The sequence below is a fragment of the Botryllus schlosseri genome, chromosome 3, assembly GCF_051294905.1.
Source record: "Botryllus schlosseri isolate E-star chromosome 3, Bs_hap1, whole genome shotgun sequence".
Classification (NCBI taxonomy): domain Eukaryota; kingdom Metazoa; phylum Chordata; class Ascidiacea; order Stolidobranchia; family Styelidae; genus Botryllus; species Botryllus schlosseri.
Window position 1 is genome coordinate 23,391,771 of NC_137238.1, and position 24,655 is coordinate 23,416,425.

General features: G+C 40.1%; 1 protein-coding gene across 3 annotated transcripts in view; it reads left to right on the forward strand.

Annotated features, from left to right (window-relative positions):
• The first annotated feature begins 1,166 nt into the window (after positions 1-1,166).
• Positions 1,167-24,655, forward strand: part of LOC145436117 (uncharacterized) — a 37,565-nt gene continuing 14,076 nt past the window's right edge. Inside the window, exons 1-16 of one of the 3 annotated variants that reach the window (XM_080313397.1) lie at positions 1,167-1,553; positions 2,056-2,217; positions 2,800-2,904; positions 4,518-4,600; positions 4,661-4,746; positions 7,221-7,337; positions 9,010-9,148; positions 11,904-12,064; positions 13,465-13,658; positions 14,833-14,950; positions 15,973-16,137; positions 16,837-17,010; positions 20,065-20,172; positions 20,231-20,287; positions 22,067-22,138; positions 23,655-23,820. In XM_080313397.1, coding sequence (XP_080169523.1) covers positions 1,464-1,553; positions 2,056-2,217; positions 2,800-2,904; positions 4,518-4,600; positions 4,661-4,746; positions 7,221-7,337; positions 9,010-9,148; positions 11,904-12,064; positions 13,465-13,658; positions 14,833-14,950; positions 15,973-16,137; positions 16,837-17,010; positions 20,065-20,172; positions 20,231-20,287; positions 22,067-22,138; positions 23,655-23,820 — 1,997 coding nt within the window. In that variant the 5' untranslated portion in view covers positions 1,167-1,463. The remainder of the gene's footprint in view (positions 1,554-2,055; positions 2,218-2,799; positions 2,905-4,517; positions 4,601-4,660; positions 4,747-7,220; positions 7,338-9,009; positions 9,149-11,903; positions 12,065-13,464; positions 13,659-14,832; positions 14,951-15,972; positions 16,138-16,836; positions 17,011-20,064; positions 20,173-20,230; positions 20,288-22,066; positions 22,139-23,654; positions 23,821-24,655) is intronic. The other 2 variants (XM_080313399.1, XM_080313400.1) reach the window with 2 other exon arrangements.

The following is a 24,655-nucleotide window of genomic DNA, read 5'->3' on the forward strand; positions in this document are numbered from 1 at the left end:
CCTTATACGGAGCATTGTATGAAGCAAAACACACTAAATAGACAATTCTTTGTTATGAGCTATGAAAAACTATCTTGTCTGATATAATTATACATCGCTGTCACTTTTCACTCCATAGGCTATTGTAATCAAGATTGAGGTAGCCTTCTAAAGCTAATTAGAAGCTTTAAAGCAGTTCAAAGGTAAGGAATTTGCAATTTCCACAGTATTTGTTTAGCATCTGAAAAAAATTATGTTTCTTCAACTATGCTGAAGAAAACCCATAGGTCATTAATTGTATCTTTTCCTTGTAGTCCTACTTTTGCCTACATAGCATAAGCAAGAATTGAATACTAAACTGATTATTGGCCTAACTGCTTGTAGGCTACTCGATCATGGACAGAATACGAAGAGTGAGATGGACATTATTATAAATATCGATGATGAACATTACATATCTGATATGGTGACACGGATTTCTGCTGGTAGTCTGGTCTGGTAATTTCATTCATATAGCTGCGACGAAGCGTTCTGCTATAATGACACATTACCGTGAACTATTTATTACAACTGTGGCTGATCTGGACATGTCTGGCTGCTATGCTTATTCTGTTATTCACTTACCGGTGGAAAGTTCTGGGGTATCGACGCATTACTATCTACTTTTCATCTCTACTGCCGTCACTATTAATTCTTGCATACGACTCATTGGATATCTTCTTCCGCCTTTTACTGTACCCATAGGCACAGCAAAGACTACCACTTCCACCTGATGAACGGACTATATTCGACATGTCGAATTACACAGAATATCAATATACGGACACGAGATATTGGGCTGGAACAAGTCCTGAATGTTAGAAAAATTAGTCATTCAAAGATCTATACGCATAAAATACTACAGACCCAATACGAATCAAATATATTTAAACACTGACCGTATTTCCACAAGCCCCTGTGCTAAATCACTTAACCCTGTACCCACAATGCATCTTCCCATGGTGATCACGCAAATTTGCTTAGCCGGAGATAGCAGTAGTTCGGGGCTTGGTCATCGCAATATTCGATTTGGTTATCAATGATAAACTCATTGTCTTGTGTTTTCCATGGATGAGTGACCATGTCGCGATGGAGATGAAGGGACTTCCCCAATTTAGAAATCAAGCAATTTCTGATCGAATCAAGCACTCAACTCGAATGGCTTTGCTACTTATTTATGTAGCTGACGGGAATGGCGGTTGTTTGCTAATTTGATTGGTTAGCACAGTAGAAGACGTCATTATAGGAATTTGTCAGCAAATAAATCTGCCTCAACATCTGCTAATACTAAAGCAATCGTATGTAATTGTATAGCCAACAGACATGATTCTGATTAATATTGTGCTATGTGAAAACTGTGGTAAGGGTAAGCCATAACCAATATCACTGGGGTAATACGGTATACTTTCGCTGCACTCTGTTCGTAGACCATTAAACTATACAGAATGACGAGTTCTGTGCCCGTTTCTATGGATAACTTGGCTGCCTCGCAAATTTCTACTGAAGAAGATGTGCTTCTGGCCAAAATTACACAGGTATGAGGCCTATCTTCTCCGTTTAATTCCATCTATCTATCGCTGTCTTCCAAATTCCATGTTATTTTATCAATAGACATTGGAAAGGACGTAGTTTATTTTTGTCCTTGATGTTTTTGCGGCGTTTACACCGACTCATGATAGACATACACACGATCTGTGCATATGCATACCATGAGTGCATGATGTGCATATGCCGCTGGACAAGGAAGGTGCGGATATAGCCTTGAGCGGCTTTCTAAGTCTTGCACCACCCCTCCATCCTTTACCAGTAATGCATGAGCGCCAAGCAGGAAAGTCATGGATACCAGTGTTACTAACCAGGTCTTTGGTCCGACCTGGCCGCAGATCAAACCCACGACCTACCGAAGCCGGAAGCTTAACCATTACGCTATCTTGTCAGTTGAATACAAGCATTATTAATTATTATCTAGGCCCATATTGTTTATGAATAGAGGTACCAATAATTTGTACTAAACGAACTGCTTTCAATACTTCTCAGGCCATTCTAGAGTGGTACGACGGGTGGAAACCATGGCAAAGAAGAATTTTGGTAACAGGAATAATCAGCAGATATGACAAATTCCAACTGCACGCTTTGTTACTATCGGTGGAATCGGTGTTTCATAAAGACTTCAAAAACAGCCTCAGAAAGTTTTATGAGGTACGGTAGGCTACCATAATGATTTTTCATGCAGTTTGCAAGATAACCGACTTTTATAAATGCCTGAGAAAATCGCTCAGTGACAGAAACCACACACACACACATACGCGCATAACTCCGACATACACTAGCTAGGTCACTTCAATAGGTGCACGACAGTAAGCTACTAAACTTGAATAATGTCGTCAAGACTACAGTCATTGTAAATTGCCAAATTGGTTTTCATTTAAATCTCTGTTTATATGCTTGATATTATAATAATTAGTATTTATGAATGTTTATTATTATTCAGTGAATGTTGTCTTGAATGTAACTTGCGTAAAATAATTAGCTACATAATGGTAGGAATAAAATCACTCTGTTTGACCAAAATAATCAAACTAAAACCGAACACAAATAATCAAATTGAGGATAATAGCGCAATGCATCTTCACTTTCAGTGGCCTAGAATTGCTTTGCATGGAAATGATATATTTGTGTAAACAAATAGAGCCATAATAGTACATTAGGAATTTGGCGAAAAGGTTATTCACATTGAAAATTGAATAGAACAGCTGATTAAAATTTATCAATCATTTGCAGGTAACGAAAGACAACGAGAAAATTGTGAAGAAAGAAAATGTTTTCAAAGTGGATAAAAGGAATTCCCTGATTCCGGACGGAAAACGGAACAGCCTGAGAAAAAGGGTTTGGTGGTCTCTAGAATAGTTGTGCCCTATAACAGTATGGTAACGATATGTCCTTTTTGGGAGGAATTGTCCTGTTTTTTCCACCAAAGTATAATGTCCCCCGAGGACACCCAAATGTCCTCTATTCTGCTTTGAGCTATAGACGAGTAAACAGAGGTCTAAATACTATCAGCCAAACGCAAACTACAAGTAGCCTAAACCTCGAATCACAATTATCTGAATAAATTCCCCGTTATTATGTCTGTTATTGAAACTTGAAAAAAGTGTCCTCTCTTTCGAGTCTGATACTCCGGTAACCGTATTTAACAGTAAACAGACATAGCTCGGGGAAATCACTCGGCGCGATTGCTTGATGCTAACCAACAAATTAGTATCAAAGTATCTGAACAAATCCGCAGACCCCACTCATTCATAAGTCACGTTATAGGGCTCATCAAAATACAGCACATGGTAGCCTATCTTGTCACTTCCAGATTGGTTTCATTAATCTGTCCTGTACAAATTTATCAATAGCAATCTATATATCTGATAATGACTTCAATGTCTCAGTTATTCTCCGTTCTAGTTTATTGCTGATCTTCAAATTTTTGACTTGGTACTTTTGTTACAAAGATCGCAAACGCAATTAATGGCTACGAAAACGAAGTAATAGTTGTCAAAATGACCTAATAATCTTAGTAATAGTTCTATTACTTTCATCTGCTCACACAATGCACAATGCGACCATACAAAAGACACAATGCGATGTAATGAGCAGATGAGACGATGTCGAAAACGAACAAACACGGGCTATCAACTAGCCTAATATCTACCTCGACATAATATTGGTACTAGTGTTAAACAAATCACAACTGAAGTAACTTTTTTTTCGTTTGTCTGTCATTTTGATGTGTTTTCTCGCTCCTTGCCATTCTCTTCCCTGTATTCATCGTTCATCAAGCCTTTTTCATGACATTCTTAAAAAAGCGCCCGCAAAAACCTTCACCACTGCGAGATGTGCTGCAGCCGAGACACAAAGCTCGTTATTTTGGGCAATGACGTTGCATTAACAAAATGTGCCATTTCCCCCTCCCCTAATCCACGGCCGGGCAACTTCTCGAGTCCGCTGGTCGGATATGGGAAAATGAAGTCAAGTAAAGTAAAATAAAGTGGCGGGCCGGATTCCTGAATCGATACATTAATCGTGTTTTTATCCACCTATACCAGGAATAAATCAGTATTTTGGGAGTTAATTCACGTACTTTACTTCAATAGCTGCTGAAGTCATCTGACATCTGCGGTCGATCAATGTTGTCAACAAGTTCTTTGAACTCTGGCTGCATGCCGGATGTAAGGATACATTTATTAAAGACGGCACATGAACGTCAGTTAGATTGGAATGCAGCGTCGTCTTGTTTATGTTCATGGCTGCAAATGTATGTAGACCAGTGGGCCACATTATCATGTATAAGAACTGAAACTGTCTGCGGGTCGTATGTTGCCATCCCCTGCCTTAATCCAATTTCTGAGATGATGGCTATTGACTCGAATAAAGCTCAATGACTCTTTTTTTCTCCTTACTGTGCCTATCTTCAACGGCAGGCCGCACATTTTCATCCAAATATCTTACAGAGTTCGTTCCACCACGGCCACCCATCGTTAGACGGCAGACGCATTTCATCACCAAGAATAAAAAACACCGGGCAACGGAGAAGGTTGTATCGGGACTTGTGTAGTCAATTCCCATTTGATGCCATAAAACATGTATTGTTTAGAACTTCCAGCCGCTCCGATTCGGAAACGTCCCATCCACTGTCTCCAATCGGCGAGAACAGGGTTGCTAAGCAAGATGTAACCAAAGGTCAGATGTCAAATATCGTCGAGCATTAACTCTGTGCTGTTTTTGTTTTCGCTTGGATTTGATTTATGTTTTAGTTTCTGCTGATATAAGATTTCTGTTCCCTGAATAGGCCACAGCAGTGATTCTCAAACTATTTTTTACACAACGCCCCCTCTGGGAAGTAATCCAGGTATCGATCGCCCCCTAGCCCCACTCTACTCCAGAAAAAAAGTTGTTAAATTGATTGCACTCTGCACAGTCACTACATTGTCGCATAGACATGGCAGCCTGATATACGTTATGTCTGAGTTACATTACTGTACGAGTTTTAGTATAGACACTGGGGATGGTGTGAACCTCTGAAAGGTTCAGGTTCGTGTGAACGCGAACCTTTTTGAAAGGTTCTGTGTGAACGCGAACGTGAACCTCGTGACGTCACGTGACGTCATATAGCTCATTCCAACCCTATCTTTCATTGAAGTGATAGCCTATATTAATGTACACAATACCTAGCGACGACTCGGGCCACATAATGCCACAATGCTGAAGTACATTTTGGCGTTTTAAACGTCGCTAAATGTATCAACTGAGGCAATCAAATGATATAATACTCCCATAAAATCAATATCATCCTTCGCTTTGCCAATAATTTCGAAGAGGAGTTGCCAGGGAATATAAGCTTACGCCTTAACGGTCTTGACCAGATACAGTAAACATATGATGTGAAGATAGACCCCGTACGCTAGCTAGATTTGTACATCAAAAAACGATATCATTCTTATTGATTGGTTGAATAAGCATCATTCGCTCTCTACATGTTATGTATGTCGCCCGTGATGTTGTGTGATTGCGGTTTGGCTCACATTTAAGAGAGTCACTAAATATTCACAAACGGAAAGTTAGATACTTCGAGCAAAATTTTTGTAACAAAGCAAGTAAAATCTTTGAGATTGTAAAGGTGCATGCTCGTTTTGAGTTGGTTTTTTATGCTGCCGGCGTCATTCATAGAGTGGCCCGCAGTTGAAATGCAATAAATTCGATCCAAAGATGTCAATATGAAGTGAAAATTTTAATATATGAAAAAGGTTCACAGTGCAGAACCTAACAAGGTTCTGTTGTGAACGCGAACCTCTAAATTCCCGAGGTTCACACACAGAACGCGAACGTGTACCTCGCGTTCACACCATCCCTAATAGACACCATCATCTAGCTGGGTTTGGTGCGATATACGCTTTAAGCTTCACCTCCTCATTGGAAATGTGTTTGAATGTGTGCTCATAGTTCGCGGTCTATAAGTGTCGCTGAGCAATTAGTCTATTCTCTGTTTGACGGATTGTTTAGTTAGGTAGAAAACGTTATGTTGCATTACAATGATCATCTGCGGATAGTGTTGGTGATGATTTTAAGATTGAATGCACCATGTACGACCGCGGACGACGTAACCACATATTCATAAACCTGACCTTGGTACACAGAGCGAGTTAATAATTTATGGATATTCCCAAACCGTTTCCCATAGCCTATAGCGTCCTCGTTTACTCTCAGCGTCCCCTAATCGCCCAATTAGTAGCTAGCACCTGCTTGGAGGTCCCAAACATGCCCAGTGGAACGGCTTGCACCCACTTTGGAAACCACTGGGCTACAGCAATGAACTATGGTACTTATACTTGCATAACGGGATGTATAATTCACAGGATTCGTGGTAGAGGTAGTTATTTGATTGCCGATTAGCTGTAGGATATTCGCGAATGGTTTGCAGTGATTATAGAGGTCATGAGCATTGTGCATCCATCTCAAATGATAGGTCTACCGGTAAGGATTAACGATTTAGTAATGCAGCAGCAACGGCGCACTGTTCTTTTGCACCAGCTAAATTTTGTGTTTTATTCACTATTTTGTAAGTTTATGCCGTTGTTTGAAAATACGTCTACTGTCTGTGAAATGACTCTATTGTGCTTTAATCTTATGGTACAGTTCATTTTGGTCTTGGCTGGACATAACCGGAATGAGAATTCTATTAATCAATCGGCAACTTTCCTTGTCCAGCGGCATATGCACGTAATGCACTCATGGTATGCATATGCACAGATCATGTCTTTGGATATCATGAGTCGGTGTATGTGCCACAACAACATCAAGAACAAAAATAAACTACGTCCTTTCCTTTGCACTTATAAATAATGATAAAAACCGTCATGGTTTGGTGATTTGTGTACAACACGAATCATAATAAACACATCCTAACCTTCTAATCTAACAAGCTTTTGAGAAATAATTTTTGAACTTGAACGAAATCAAATGGTTAATATCCATGTTCATACGCCTACCTAGCTTTATTCATCAAAAACCATAGCAATCTTTAATGATGATAACATCTTTGCGTGATTTGTGACTAACGGTTGTGGGTTATCGTAGTTTGATTAATGAGGAATGTGATTTTGATGTTCGAAAAAAAAATGAAGAAAAAATGACAATTTTTTCTGGTTTTCTTGTAGCTGCACATGTGGCGTATGTGTCCCATTTCACGATGGAGACCGATAGCACTGACACATCAACCATCACTGGAAGTTTGTCGCCTATCGAGGAAGTAGGCCGAGAAAACATACCATCAGGTTACTTTGGTAGAATAAAACTACGCAATAAAGCGTGTAGTAAAGTTTTGTCATCACTCAATGTAGTCCATCGTAGTGTCATCACTCAATTGCACGATATCAGCTGTTTCAAAACGAAGATTTGGTAGCGGGATTGTATGCTTTTAGCAGTAAATTTGTGGCTGCTGCTTTTCAAATCGCAACATGCATCTTCGCCGCTAGGTAATACAAATTGACAGATGATACTACCAGGGTTGTAACCAAGTCACAAGGCCCCCGAGTCACAAGTCAATCTCACTTTTAGAGTTTTGACTCGGGTCAAGTCGAGTCATTTTGAATTCACCACCGAGTCAAGTCTGAGTTCAAGTCAGTGGTCAGAGGGTCGATTCCAAGTCATTGGGTTGACTGCTCAGTTTTCAGTTAAGTCTTGTTAATCCACTTCTTGTAACTCTGTTTGTTGATATCGAATGGTTCGTATTTATAATATACTAATTTTCCTCACTTTTAGCAGTTTCTTGTCGCATTTTCAAGTATGCATACCAGTACCAATAGACGAAATCCCAATAGTGTGGTAACTTTACTATTCTTCGAAATTACAATGAAATGTCAGTCTTGGCCGTCTGAGTCTCGAGTCATATGACTTTGCGCAATGACTCGAGTCTAAGTTGAGTCAATACACAGATTGACTCGAGTTGATTCATTTCTGAATTTTGCAAAAATGACTCGAGTCATTACAACCCTGGATACTACAAATCGGTGTTGGGATCAATTCGATTCATTGCACATTTTGACTCGAGTCAAAAGTCATGTCATCCATTTTTCGGAGGTAACTCGAGTCGAGTCAAGTCACAAAATGATGTTGAATTTTTGAAGTTCGAAGCATGATTTAATCCATTTAACTAATAGGCTATATATCTGCGATTTAAATTATGCAAGAGGCTCGTTAAGATTAGCAATGAGCAGAATCACTGCTCTAGATAGATACTATTAGTAGTATACTACAATGAATGCTCCAATATCTTCGTTTGTGGTCAATTTATTCGTTACTTACCGACGGAAGCTGAGAAAAACCAGGCTGCACAATGGTTAAAGGACTGGTTGCTCGCGCAGATCATATAAGCGTGCCGAGAATATGCCTGAACAGGTACAACTATTTAGTTGATACCCATTACTTGGTGACTTGAAATTGACTCGAAAATTTTGCTTCGAGTCACGAGTCAATCGGCATTTTGTAGTCAAGTCATTTCTGCAAAGTGGCTCAAGTCAAGTCATCTGAAAAAGTTGGCTCGAGTCATCCCAACACTGCTACAAATGAATGCATTTTTGAGAAATACATACAGTTAACGTGATACTGGGGCTATTTCGCCAGCTGTTATGAAAATTTCTCTCACAGCAATGATGTTAACAAATCACAAAACCACTTTCTATTCGAACAAATTCACGCAGTGTAAAAACAGGTGGTTTTGGCTGAAAACTGCTAAGTACAAGTGGAATTAGTCTAAAATCGCAACTACTTGTGTGAATTGTGCAAGCAGCCGCACTGTATCGCTCCAGCTAGTGTGACATACAGCAGGTAGAGTCAATTCATTTGAGTACTAATATGCTACCGCTAAACTGACGGCATCCGAATACTAAATTTCTTATTATGCCCAACGTTGCGACTTGAAGCCAGCATTTTTCATGTTTTCATCAGGAGTCCAGATTTCCGATAATGAAGACAGAAGTGTGAAAAGCAAAGAGGACAATCAGCCCAAATCCGAAAGTTCAAAGAAGAAGAAAACAGTAAAGTCAGAGCTCACTGTGGCACCCGTAAAATCTGAAGACTTGCAAAAGTAAGATGCAACTCTTTCAATATTCTTCTGATCACACTAGCCTGCTACTTGGTGTAAGTGCGAGCATTTGTTTGTCTCGTGAATATTATATACCTTCAAAACTTCAGTGTCTTCTGCAGTTTGTTTTACGAACATTCAAATCAGAGCATCATGAAACTGTTGAGTATGTTCCGTTTACCGCATTCCTCTATTTTATTTAAACGATTTTCCTATGACATCTTGGTCTTGGGTAAGGGTATACTTATACTCAAGTTGAGTAGGTATTGGACTAGCATACCGTCCTTTGCGTTTGTCTATTCACTCAAATGGTTTGTTACTTTGACTTCTAGAAAATTTACAGTACCAATAACATCTATTGATACACGGGCTATTTATTACAGTAGTTTTGCGCGATTAATTATCAAATGGAAAATGGGAAGTTGTAGCCTACTATTATAACAGCATAACCTATAATAAGTTGATAGCTCGGATTTTTTTATTCTGATATCAAACTGTAACATGTATCCATTATTACTTCAAATCAATGGCAATAATTGATGAAACATAAACGCTCATATGAGTTTCGTTCAATCACATCAAAACTGAAACCGAGTACATATGTTGTAACCCAAAACTAGTAGGCCTAACCGCAGCGCAACGGGCATATATTCTACCTCAAGAAACCCAACAATTTTCGATGCTTGAAGTTATGAATATGAGACAATAATAATGACAAAAGATCAACGTGGATGAAGTGATTACATTATCAGACAGGCCAATGCCGATAGTTCTGTTAAGGCCTAAATCGGGGGGGATATATTGGACAACCGATATCTTGGTGACGCTCTAGATCAGTGGTTCTTAACCTTGCCTCCAGCGCCCCCCAAGGGGCGCTGGCGATTTTGAAGGGGGCGGAAACGCTCAGGGGGCGATATGGGTGGCGCTGGGCTCAGGGGAGCGGTATGGGGGGAGCTGGAGAAAAATGGCTTCGCAGTAGATGATGTGGTGGTAGGACATATCCTTAATGAGTATTCAGAGTAAATTAACACCGAAAAGCTCGTTATATATAGCCTACCAAAGACATAGAGGTTTAATTGTCCATGGGCGCCTAAATGACTGGCACCGAATGTTCCTGTTTTGGCAATCTGAACCCCAGAAGACGAATTCCATCTGGCAGGGAAAAATATATGCCAGTGAGGAAATACCAATTTGAAATTGTGTGCGTCTTTTAGTTTAGTACGATTGGGCGACAGGGATATCTAAAACTAGATATTCTTGTTGGGCGATTCTATATTTTTGATATAGCAGACAGGAGGTCACGAAATAACATCATGCAACGAAGTCATACCAACGGGTGCGCCCGCCCGAATATGTTTAACTATTAGTTACGTGCCCTACAGTTTCCAAGACACCTCACAATGTTCGCTCTACGTTTTGATGAGTCTGCGCACTCTCAACAACTCACTGCGCTGACCCTTGGACAATAGTGCGTAACGACTAAAAAAGGCCATAACTTCGGATTTGTTGTGCGCAACGTAGATTTTCTGTGCGCAGAGACCGTGTCACCACTGCGCACGTTCGCAGCTTATAGGGAACATCACCTTACTCAGCCCTACCGGTAAATCTGATAACGTGAGCAGAGAGGACAAGAAATTGATAGCAATATATATGCAATTCTCGATCTTACTGGCCGATTTTATCATGAATTATCGAAAGTTTTCGCGCTTCGCACTGGCTCGCTAAACAGTACAGCTGATTCCGTGGCGAAAGCGAACAACGTGGGGGGGGCGGTCGGTTTATCACCCTATGGGAGCCCAAGACCCAAGTTTTTTTTGGCGGGACTGACGAAGTGCCGTTTCGTTCCTACCAACGGGTATATACGCCCGAAGATGTATAATTATTATTGAGGGGGCCTACCTTTCAATCACACATCACTCAGCTTTACCGGTAAATCTGTTTACGTGAGCAGAAAGAGGATAAAAAATGATCTCAATATACATGCAATTCCCGATCATATTGACCAATTCAATCATTAATTAGTGAAATTTTTCGCGCGTCTAGGCGAGGATAGCTGCTTCAGTAAATGGACACCCAATGTAGATGACTAGTATCAGCAAATAGCGGATAGTCGAAAGGGGGGTCTTGGGGCAAAGCCTCCCGGAAGTTTGGTTTATCGCCCGATGGGGGGCCCAAGACCATTGGGGGGCTGACGAAGTGCTGTTACGGCCCTGGTAACGAATTGATTTTACCTGCGGGCACGCCCAAATATGTTTAATTATTAATTACGTGTCCTTTATTTTCCCATACAACAGCTCACTCAGCGCTACTGGTAAATCTGATTACCTGGGCTGACAGAATAAAAAGTTTATAGCGACTTATATATGTAATTACCACCTATTCATTCATGCATTATAGAAAGTTTTGGCACCTAGGGCGACCAGACCACACAAACTTTGCCGACCATTGAATCACGCTACAGGGTTCTTGGGGGCGAAGCCCTCAGAAGTTTGGTTTATCACGCTATGGGTGCGCAAGGCAATCGTTTTTAGGGGGGTTGACGAAGTGCTGTTACGGCCCTCCCTCTTACTCATTGCCTTTACTACATTCCTTACAATATGAGTTTGGGGGGCGCTGGAGCACGATAATTTTTGAAAGGGGGCGCTGGAGGAAAAAAGGTTAAGAACCACTGCTCTAGATAGTCCTGTCTCCTACTAGCAAACAAGCTTTCTAATATAATTTAAAGTATTCGACGGTAGCATCTTAACATTCATTGCAGATTCGTCACTATACAGGACGCGACCACTTCTTCCGGCGAGTCTTATTTCGACTTGAGTCCGATGGGCGCCGAGTCATCCACCGCCTTAGAATATCTGAGCGGGATCACAGGAATGTCGATAGCTACAGACGATTTTTTTGATGAAGACATTCCTATTCTCGGTGAGCCAGCATTGTATATAGAGAAACTGAATAGCAGTCTCTCCTTGTGCATATGCAATTGAGCGTACCTCCTTTAAACAATGTGTTCGTATGTTAATAAATATCGATTGATCTGTCGAAAGAACACCGAAAATGCTGATCTGAAATCAATTGTTCATCATTAGACCAAACTTGAAATCGGTCCTCGTAGATTTACCGTAATTTTCCATGTATAATGCGCAAAATTTTACCGATTTTTTGCCCTAAATTAGAGGGGGGAATATTATACATGGGTACAAGAAGCCTTAAAAAAATCTCCCTCGATAAAATCTTGAAATCACACCGTTCTTCATGTTTGTTTCCAATCGCGCATCAGTTTCAGTAACCAGTGTAACGCGCTGCCAATTAGCGAGAAGCGGGTTGCCAATTAACGAGAGTCATCTGCCCAGCACGTGATCTCCTGCCGAGTTAGTTGGACATTTGTACGCGAGCTAAATTAGGTCATTGCTTGCTGCACGCGCGCGCGGCAATCCCCGCTAATTCATCGTGTCAGCGACAGGCTTGAACAATCGCATATACAACACGCCGTGTACGCAAGATGTAATTGCTGACCTATACACTACAGTCGCATCTTCAACAGGCCTGGTGCTCACGACATAATCGTTGGCCTGAGCAATCGCATCTGTAATAAGCGTCGTGTGCAAGATGTCGCTGGCCTGAACTATCGCGTCACCGGCCTCACAGGCTTTGGCTGCTATCTACTGTCGTTTAGGGACAATGCCGTTAATTGTATTATGATTATCGATCGTTATGTCATCATTGTTCAACAGTGACATCGCAAAACAGAATGGCATCGTATACTAAAACACAATTATTCATGTACTGCGAATGCAAGTAAGGACGTAAGGACGTAGTTTTCTTGTCCTTGATGTTTTTGCGGCATATACACCGACTCATGATACACATACTAAACATGGGTACAGACTTTTTCCATGGGGGCGTACTATACTTGGAAAATTACGGTAATCACAGATCCCATTACCTTCCGTCACTTTCAATAACAAAATAGCGGAGTTATATCGAAATGCACGGAACAATTATCTGAATGTTACTAAACTATCAAACAATTCTTGTCCTGCTTTGTCAAGCAATGTCGATACCAACTTTGAACAGGACTTACCTAGTAGAAATGATTCGATCCAGCAAATTACCGAAAAATCATGCACAAACACCCTAACATGCAAGGCGGACGCAAGTCTACCCAGGCGACGAAATGTAAGCGTGGCAGAGGTGATCAAAGTGGTCATCTTTGCCACTCACTTTAAAGTAGAAATATTGCCGTGAATTTCTACTTAAGTGCATGTGGTAATGACGCGCCGTCTAACATTATTAGCCTGTCACATCTGAAATTTACATCCCAGGACAACCTGTAATGACTGATAGCATGGCATGGGCGAAGCTGCGCACCACGTATGACTCTGATCGGAATCGTGCACCGGTTCCAACTGTACACCAGCTGTATAAGAAGAAGAAATTATGGAACAGGAAAACTGTGGACACCAACGCCAACAGATTGAAGGAACAATTTCAAGAACAGTTGACACATATCTGGAAAGTGAGTCGCAAGGGTCAATAAGTACACACACAACATAAATACACTGCCGTATAGAAGTGGTATGAGGAGTCAGTGTTGCTTGTCAAGTAGAAGTAGAATTAATGCCATGAATTTCGGCCTCATTACAAGTAGAAATAGAACTTCCCACATCTCCATTTTGAAACTGCATACTTTAGGACTTTTCGGTAGTGTCGAAGCTGCTTCAAATGAAAGTGGAAAATGGAAGGTCTGAAAATTACTGTCGTAAGTGGTTTCCTAAAGTTGATTTGGTCGAGCGGTCACATACTTTTAGCTGGTATTCGTGGGTGGCTACTATCAAAGTGGGAAGGGGTATCTCTAAAGGGGCCCTGCACTCTGAAAATGATGTGGTCTCAAATTGAAGATCCGAAACGAAATGAAAATTTTGGCCGCAGCCGTTTTCTTCAGAACGCCACCGTAATGGAGCTGCAATTTATTGAAATTTCGATAGCAACTTCACGCTCCAGCAGTCACGCAGAGATCGAACTTTATATAGTTGTCAGCCGATGTTATGAAGGAAATATGTCGTACACGCCAAGGGGGTTTGGATACCGCGTTCAACGGAAGATGTTCAGTCAGGAGATTTATGTCAAAATCGGGCCTAGTGTATTCTATTTCTTTAGGACATAGGGCGTGTACGACATATTTCCTTCATAGCATCGGCTGACAACTATATAAAGTTCGATCTCTGCTTGACTGCTGGAGCGTAAAGTTGCTATCAAAATTTCAATAAATTGCAGCTCCTTTACGGTGGCGTTCTGAAGAAAACGGCTGCGGCCCAATATTTTATTTCGTTTTGCGCTTCAATTTGAGACCAGATCATTTTTAGAGTGCAGTGCCCCTTTAAGACTGACTAAAAATGACTAATGACATGACAAATTGATGCAATCTGCCAATTTTTATTTTGTTGCGGGGGAGATAGTGTAGTGTTGAGCGTAGCCATCCAAGCAGAACCCATTACATAAGGGTTGCTGTATTTGTCTCATTTTCACTCATTGCAATGGTTGTGATAGTCCCGAAGACTATATTAGCGCCTTACACTATGGTAGCAATCCAAAAAATACACCTATTTTCCACCCATGCACTTGCAGTGTAGGAATACCAAAATCTTGGCTAATATGCAACACCCTTAGACTCAGCCAATTGATGTTTTTAGTGGATTGACGAATGGTCCGCTTCGAAAAGGACACGGCTATTGATGAAGCTGTTTTCGGCAAGCGATGACAAGCTAATTCAATACACCGCCAGGTGCTTGAGACAGAAGACGAAGGAAGGTGACCATCGATAACTTCGAATTTAGTTCAGAATACGAATTTCAATTACCGGTATCAATATTTATAAGCTTTTACAGCAACTTGTACTTTTGTTGAGTTCGCGCATTTGAAGGAATGCTATTGCTTTATTTCTTCTTTTAAGCATGTTTGGTATGCTCACGAGTCAAGATATTAGTTAGAGTATATCATTAGTTTATTGGTGAGATAGCATCTCGATGGTGCAGACGAGAATAAATCTTCTCTCTCTCTCTCATCAAGAGATCCAGTCGCTCTAATAATATACTGTTGTAGTCTAGTATGGTGTTAATCTATCTAAAAGATTTGTGCTATTATAAATGATAATAATGATAAGAATCTCAAGCTATCATCATGAGTATTTGGGATGTATTCATTTAAATTAGAAACAGGTCTAGGGGTGCAAATTTCTTCTCGAATACAAGTATATATAGTGATTTCCAAGCCATCGGGAATCTACTTAAAGTAAACTTGGGCAATTGATGGTATAGAAAGTATTGCAGTAGATTGTCTGAAATGCTTATTTGACGAACGCATCACAGACTTTCTCTAGTTATTACCTAATGTGGTTATCGCTGCTTACAAAATTGTAAAATTAATCTTTTTGACCGACCCAAAATTACTGGTGTCGCACCATAAACAAGTGAAATTTTTTCGATTCCTAGAATCACCATGCTTCAGGGGATATTGTACCCAACTGTTTCAGTAATTTTATTGATTGAAGTCATGCACACCTATTCCAAAAGTAATCTTACATTTATAAAATTATGTGCGTTAAGTTGGCTGTTTTGCTTTGAAAATTGTTGAGTAGAATGGTAAGTAGTCTGCAAACATAACCTCTAATGCAACTAGTGGTTAATGCAAGTACGTAAAACCGACTTGTTCACTCCATAATAGTCGAAGTACCTCTGTACTGAGCATCTCCGCATTTTTGTGAACGAATGAATACTCAGTGAATGTTTTATTTTCACAGTGTCTTACCATAATGTCTTACTACGTTTTTACAGCCGACGGCACTCTCAGCCCGATCGACAAGCTATCGGACAAGCTGCTTATGACGGTATTCCAGCACTTGGCGCCTCACGATCTCATACAAGCATCCCACGTCTGCAAACGGTGGTATCATCTTTTATCCAACGACGAACTGTGGATGCAGAGATGCGATACGCTCGGTATACAGGATTGATAGCAATTATACATTGGCCGTGTGCAATGAAAAAGTATTAATTATTCTTTCAGCTGCGACATGTTATATTGCCATGTTTTCTTTGAAATCCTGACCTGAAATGCTTCAACAGTTTCATAATTTATGCGAGGAATATGTCAGTTCTATGCAGTTGCAACAAAAATGAATTAAAATTGTCTGTCAAACCAAAGAAAATAATTTCTGATCCAAATCGTAGGAAAGAATATTTCATATTTCGCTACCGTAACTATGAAAAAACTTGTGTTCAGCTCTGGGCATGAATAAATTCACATAAATCTTATTTTGACGAACGTGTTAAGCTTTGCGCTACCAGTTTTGGTGGCTCTAATGCGATCAATCGTTGTGTCAAGGATCTGGTGTTGGAAAAAAGAATCACACCGATAATTCTTATCATTGAAACATTTTTATTTGCAAGGGGTGCTAAATTTCGGTGTACTGAATTTACAAGTCTGATCCAATTAATACTCGGTTCGGAAATGAGTACTGGAATTATTGTGCCCAACACCGCCGTTGAGATAAGTATTTTCCAAAAACTGTTATAAGAATGTGTCAGTGAAGGGTTTAGAAGTATTTTGGCACTATCAGAAAGTAAAATACTGTATGTGAAATGTTTTATCCATTGAAAAAGCTTGAAATCTCCTTGGTAATAGTAAATCTCTTTCAGGTAAATCGTACAATATTCCCGACGTGGCCAAGCTATTGGCAAGCGGCGCAACTGAAAACCAAGCCCTGGATTGGCGACAAGCCTATATCGAGGTCGAAACTTATTTGCTGAATAATTTGAAGCATGATGACGATGAGGATCTCAGTGGTTTGTCGTCCGATGAAGAAACCGAGGGTAAGAAGCGACTCATAAATGTAGACCAGAGGTCTCAAACTCAAATGTGCTCGCGGGCCAATTTCCTACTTTTGATGGCGCCGCGGGCCGCAGCACCAATAATAGCAGAATTCAATGAATTTCCAAGTAGACCTTATTGGACGGGACCTTGCAGACTGACATTCCACACGCATGGTAAAAATGTGCTTTACTATTGTGAATCACGCCTGGCACGAAATAAAGAGCATTTTTAGATATTTGAATGAAATTGTTGCTGTATTTGGCATAGTTCGTCAAAATAATTAGTTGTAGACAACATGCGAGAGTGCAAATACGTCAGGACATCGTAAAAGCTGGAGCGTTATAATTTTGCAGCCAGCGGACATTGGACGTGCCGCAATTATAGGAAGAATTTTAGAATTTTACAAAGATTGATCTGATCAGAGCATTGGAGTAGCACAGCCTAAACCGGGTCTCGGGTACACTCCTGATAACTAGGCTATTGATCATATCATTATCAAAGTCAAATTAAATCAACGTTAGATTTACCTTCGCATATTTGAAGAGATCAATAACAACTTGAATATAATGATTACTGTGCCATAGCAATAGAAATGTCCAGTCGCCGACGAATCCATTTGTGTTACAGCTGTGAAGCGTAGGCTACAACTACTTTATACTCGCCACATTTAATTGGCGATAATAACATGGATATAGATACCCAAGATGACACAGGATGTAACTAACTATAGGCCTACATCAAGAGGGCAACATAATTGTAATGGTTGCCCTACCGACCTGCTTAGATATCAAAATAAGCTACGAAGCGCAAGCTACGACCTTTTGATACTTTACCATTTTCCATAACAGTTTGATAGGTTGTTGCGTCCGTGGTTGTACCAAGTCACGGGGTTCCGCGGCGGCACAAAAGTCCTTCTCCGATTGTATCTTTTGATACGACTCTACTCGAGTCATTTTTATTTTATTACCCATTGAAGCCTTGAAGTAGGCCGTGCTACAAGTCGGCAGATACGGAATCAAAAATAAGGAATCGGCCTGGTGTAAATGACCGTATAGTCGACAAACACCATGAATACCACAAACAACAACGGTATTGAGTCCGAGTTCGATTAATTCTAAAACGGTCGCGCATAAGTCAAAATCACAATTTTCAGTACGAATCATCAACGGTTCATGTTTATTTTTAACCATCATAAACAAGTAATGTCACGTAATAGGTAATCTTCCACTGCGTCGAAACTTTTGTGAAGTAGTTTCTGGCTGCTGGAGTAGTTTTAGAGCGAATTTTAAGTTCTCGAATTAAAAAAAAATTAGTAGGTAAATATTGTCAAATACTTCGAAATCCAATATGTCGTCGCGGGCCGTACAAAATGGTCTCACGGGCCGCGTGTTTGAGACCTCTGATGTAGACATTGTAGAGCAGTGGTTCTTAACCTTGTCTCCAGCGCCCCCCAAGGGCGATTTGTACTTTGAATGGGGCGGAAACGCTCAGGGGGCGAAATGGGGGGCAATATGAGGGTGCTGAAGAAAAATGGCCTCGCAGCAGATGGTGTACTAAGAACATATGATTATATAGTAGAACAATAGTTCTATATATCCATGGGTTCTCATTGCAAACTAACATTTGACAAAATCTGTCAAATCACAACGTTTTTCGTTGCGCTCATCTCGAAATGCCCACTGACCATGTTTCCATTAATGCAGCGGTTTATTTTAATCCATGTAAAATGAATTCGGCGTACTTTTGGATTGCCAATTCCAATATAACACTCCCGTCGCACTAGCTACTTCAAGTCCTTTCGACACCTTCCTATCTTTTCATCGTATCGCAGTTTTGAAATGCTGAAAATAGTAATAAACTGATACTTATACATACTGATAGCTCGGGTCATTTTCCATAAAATGTTTTGAACTAGGTATTTTAACCTGCAGCGCACTGCGTGTCGAAATCTAAAAGGCACTGTGGGCAACTGTACAACTTTTGAGAGTGATGCCCTTTGCACATTAAAGATGTTTTGAAGCTATTTGGCCAAAATAATTAACCGAATATACTGGTATTTGAAATCTACAAAATTAAATCGTCAGAATATTTCTTCATCGTGATGATACTGCTTAGTGTTGTTAACCCCATTCATGTTAAAGTTGAGAGCTTGGTGCAGAACTAAATTTAATGTGAGCAAATCTCTACCATATTCTCAGTTGATTTAGTAGTCACGCAAAGCAATAAAACAAAACCCGATACAATTAACTTCACCGAATTGCCAATCGCAGAGGAGAATTCGGGATGTGTATATCGATCTCGAACCAAATGCAATGCGCCCGTAGATCTTGCCAGATGGTTGTTATAACAACCTGGATTTGATCCCGAAAATAGCACATACAATTATACCGTTAATTAGTCGAGTGGTCTAATAGTGAAATCCCAACCCGAAAGCGGACTTTGACCACTTACCATTGTTTTTACTACAGTTTTTAAAATAGGGGGACGGGGCGCCAGACTCGGGCAATTTTTGAAACGGGGCGCTGGAGAAAAAGAGGTCACGAACCACTATTGTTGAGGTTTCACATTACTTGTGCCAGACAATTTGGATCTTTTCCATTGTCAAAAGACGTTACCGGAAGTCGCTTTGTGATGCGGCTACAGTGGCATCTGATAGTCTCTTATTTCTAATTGCAGTTAAGGCTCACTGATAATAACCTAGCCCTAAACAATCCTTAACTCACTCTGACCGTAGCCTCATGACTAAACTCACCCCTCACCTAATGTCATTCCCTATCTAACCATACAGGGCCTTAATGACAAAGTAAATTATGAAGTCAATGTCCAAAAGGTCTGGTTTGAAATGACAAATGTCATAATGGGTATGTCACTCTGCGTTACTTGCCACCTGCATATTGCGCAAGCATTTTATTGCTGAATTTGTTGCCTTGTATCACTTATTAATACTGTGAGAGCCTCTCCCATTAAGCACTGAAATTATATCAACATCGTATAATTCGGACTAAAGAATGGCAGAATTAAGTTCGACACTCAATCAGTACGTTGTTATGCAGAATCGAGTCAGTCGGATGGCAGGTTTCAAGATTACGTACCGTTCTGGAAATCGCATTACGTCTCGCAAAGGAAACGGTCTTCCAGAAAATCCTCCGCGAAATCAAAAAGTATGCAGACCCAAATAAATTGTATGCCTGGGTCTCATTGCTGATTTCTATTCGCCAGGTCCAGCGACCGGGCAGGAGAAATACGGACCGGAGCTGCCTGTAAAATTTGAAGGAAGTATGTGGACTTTTAATGTGTGTTGACATCAGATGAAATAGAATCTACATGCTAGGTACCAGCTCATCAAATCCTTGTCGATTAATGTATTATGGAAAAATTTTGTAAATTGTTTTGGTGATCAAAGTCGACACTTTAAAATTTGACGAGATAATATTGATGATCTTACTGTGTTTTGGATATACACTGTTCTTTCCAATTCTTATTGGCTGCCGACGATTACCCCTGACGAGTGTCAGTCGAAAATATTCGGGTTCATTTCAATATGAATATACCATTCTAATGTCTGTTGAAGTTCAGTACCTCCAAGAAGCTATTTTGGATACGTACATTATTATAAATTCTGATTAGAAGTTCCCTTGTATCTTTTCATCCGAACTGCGACCTTTCTGGTCAACGAATTTCATCTGATCATCAAGATTTACAATTATCTTTCTCTGTATTTGGGGGCATGGTTGAATTTCCACGGGCCGCGCTGATAGTTAAGACCAAAATACTTCTCTCCCAGTGTGTGTCCGTCAAACCGTTGTTGTACCGGCGATATGTAGACGATACTTTTGTCATATTCAGGAATGACTGTGATCAATTCCTCATTCACTTAAACTCGCCTCACCCGGCTCTGCTATTCACAATTGAAAAAGAACGAAATAACTCATTATCATTTTTGGACGTTTCAGTCGAAAAGCATGATAGCAATAAATTTGAAACGTCCATCTTCAGGAAACCGACATTCACTGGCCAATACCTTCGTTGGAATTCATTTAGTCTTAGACGCAGAAAATTCAACCTCATAGGCACCCTCGTGCATAGAGCGTTGATGATATGTTCGGGTAATAATCTGAAATTATAACTCGACAATATCCGCAAAATCTTACTTGATGACGGTTTCCCTGATCATGTCATCAACCGCGGCATAGAGAGGAAAGTAACGCAATTCAATGCAGAAAAGTCAACAGAGCCTACCGAACGAACAACCAAAGATGTTTACAATCATCTACCTTGGACAGGGCCTATTTCCACCCGCTTTGAAAAGCAATTGATTTCAGCGGTCAATAAGTGTTACGACACAGTGAAGGCCAACATGATTTTCACGATAACGCAGCTGCTCCCTGCAACACGTTAAGACGTGCTTCCCGCGCTTCAACAAAGCAATGTAGTTTACGAATTTAAGTGTCACTGTGATTGTGGCTACGTGGGAAGAACGTCAAAGCGTTTTCAGGAACGCATAAATCAGCATGTCCCTAGATTCATTAGAACACGCTCGGTGAAAAGCTCACCCTTAGCTCATCCGCTCAAGATTGATGCGGATCAATCAAAGGCCATAAATTCTGCAATTGGCAAACACTTGTTGGATAATCCCGCCTGTGCGAAAAATTATCGAGACGACAGATTTCGCATACTCGGGAAGGGTCGTTCACACTTTCATTTGTGTGCCTTGGAGTCGACTTTTATCAAAATACACCAGCCAAGGCTGTGTCAACAAAAAGAGTTTGTGTATCATCAAAAAATAGTACATTGAACGCTCTCGTATTCAACATTTCGTGCTGGTAACGTCATATTTTGTGCTACGATTGTTGGTATACGATGTTTGTTTGAATTCTCTACTAGTTGCTGACGATTACCCCTGAAGAGTGTCAGCCGAAAATATTCGGGTTCATTTCAATATGAATACATTATTCAATTGTATATTGAAGTTCTGTACCTCCAAGAAGCTGTTTAAAATACTTTTCGTGAAAAATTCCAAAACGGTGAGCTATATCCTGATGTTTCCGCTTTCAGCAGATGAAGACCCTGATAATAGGGATAAGAGCAAAGGTGGTTTTATGGAGATCTGGAAAAATATCACTGGAGGTGATAATGGTGTGGTGCTGAATGGACTCGGAAATTTAGTTGCTGTAATACTTCTTCATAACTGAAGCGTTTAAATTTTTGACCGACGCTATTAGTTGTACAACTTTTGTGTGTCGTGATGTATTAATCACTAACATGACGTCTGTTGTATTGTGTTGATGTTGCGATCTAGTGATAATGCTAATTTTCAGACTAATCAAAAAAGTTTGTATGCTTGCTTTGCAGGAGTGACATTGGTTGTAGACCGCATCTACTTCATTGTAATTTGTACTGGGCATGGTTCATTTCGCTTATATATTCTTTCAATGGAAGAGTCATTTTTCATAGCTTTGCCACATCTTGGCACTCGTCGGAGCTTGATAAAGTCATTCTAATAATACGAGACATATCAATTGTCAAGCAATTGGTGAGTCTCATGTCAATGCTGATCATTAGGGCATGTTTTTGCAACTTTTGCAACTTTTTTTTACAGCTTCCTGCAGCTTCCTAAATACTCGGAAGTTATGCAGAATGGTGTTTTAAGCTGTTTGAAGGAATCTTTTTGCAACTTTTGTCCATTTTTTTCATGCAACTTTTTCGATTTTTCATGAAAGTTTTGTCGATTTTCCATGCAATCAACTTTTTACTGGAAATATTGGGCAGTATTTGTAAATAGATCGCTTGATTATGTCACTGTTTTTTGAGAATTGTGGTGAAATACACGGCCAAATCCGACTGAAATACCGTGAATCAGCACTGAAGTAACGCTCTAACGGGTATTTCGCGAGCTGAGCCGGAAAGTTGACCTTTTTTTATGAGTCAACCAATGGAGAATGTGGATGGAAAACTGTATTTCGGGAGTGGAACTGGAAAGTTGACCTTTTCTTCCTTTTTTTTAGTCAACCGACCAAAATGTGGTCTTTTAGTGCAACTTTTGTGAAAAAATAAATGCAACGGATTTAACGGATCCACGGATTTAACTGCAACAAAAACTTGCCCTACTGATCATAGGATGAGTCCAGCCGAGCTCCTCGAAATCTTAGAGAGAGAGAATAGAGCCTGACTGATGAGCAGGCTTGCTAATATCTGTCTCGGTACAAATATCGGTATCAGTCGATTTTTGTCCATATTTGTCTGTCGGTCCAATGACATCATCTCTCTGACAATCATTCCTAGTGAGAGGTTTTTGCGGCGTTATTTTTTGAAGTTCTCTTCATAGTTCTCTTCATGAAAATTATGGAAAGCTGTGTTTCTTGAAGTAAATGTGCACCTGTTGGTTTTTCGGTACTAGGTTTTACTCAGTTTTAATTTGATTGTGAATTAATGAAGTTAATATGGTAATTTTTCAAAAGACTGTCACTAATCGAAAGTTTCAGGAGAAAATAATGTCTTCGTCGATGAATTTATGCTTTTGTATTTGCATTTGTTCTGCATTTGTATTTCTGCAAGAAAATTCTACGAAATCCGGCCTTCTGTGGAGCAATATCCACCGTTTGAAGTCTTCTGAATGTCAGGACATTCTTTATGCCCTCAACAGATTTGAAACAAGATCTGAGTATCGGCGACGAGCAGAGCGATTCATGCTTCGAAGTCGACATGTTCCCTGATATTCAGACTTGGGAGGACGTCGGTCAGCTCACGAGTATCGGTCAAAATTTCGCTGTCGATTACCTGGTCGGAGACGCAATTCAGACCTGCGCCAGGTATGTTGAATTTAAGGGTACTCGGTGAAGGAATACTCACTCCTATAATTTTAAACTGCTCAGCTAGGTTTGGTTACTTTTAGCATATGTGCATGAGAAACAACTTTCTCGAATACTTTTCAAAGATTGGTTTTCTACTTACTGATGTCCCTTTTACATGTCCTGGAAATCACTATTTCTATTGGCGATTTTCTCTGACCACCTCTACTTCTTTGAATGGTGTGTGTAACTAAAAATAGTGCTACGCATACTGCTATGTAAGTATGATATATTATCTGACTCACTATATCAGTGGTTCACAAACCTTTAAATTTGCAAAACTTGTGATATCCTAATTTTGAAAATTTTTAAACAAGCTAAAACTAGAGGACTCATTTCAACAGAATGGCCGTCTGGGATGAAATATTCTACTGCGAAAATGCATTTCCATTGCCAAATTGCTTATAGCCTAATGCTCCCGATACAAACATATTACTGTTTTGAGATGTTTTATTAGGGTTTGTGGAATACAATAAAAAGTTGAAGTCAATCAGACTTCGAAATGTTTGCAAAACATTTTCGAATTGAAGCTGTCGGTTTCAGCAAATTAGTGATAGTAGTTTGAAATAGAAATTGAAACCTCGTCGCGTAATCCATTTTCGCTTGTGATATACATAACCCCTATTGAATAGTATATTCATATTGAAATGGACCCGAATATTTTCGGCTGATACTCGTCAGGGGTAATCGTCAGCAACTAGTTTTACCCTAGTATTACCTCTGACGAGTGTCAGCCGAAACTATTCGAGTTTATTTCAATATGAATATACTATACAATTTTACGTTGAAGTTCTGT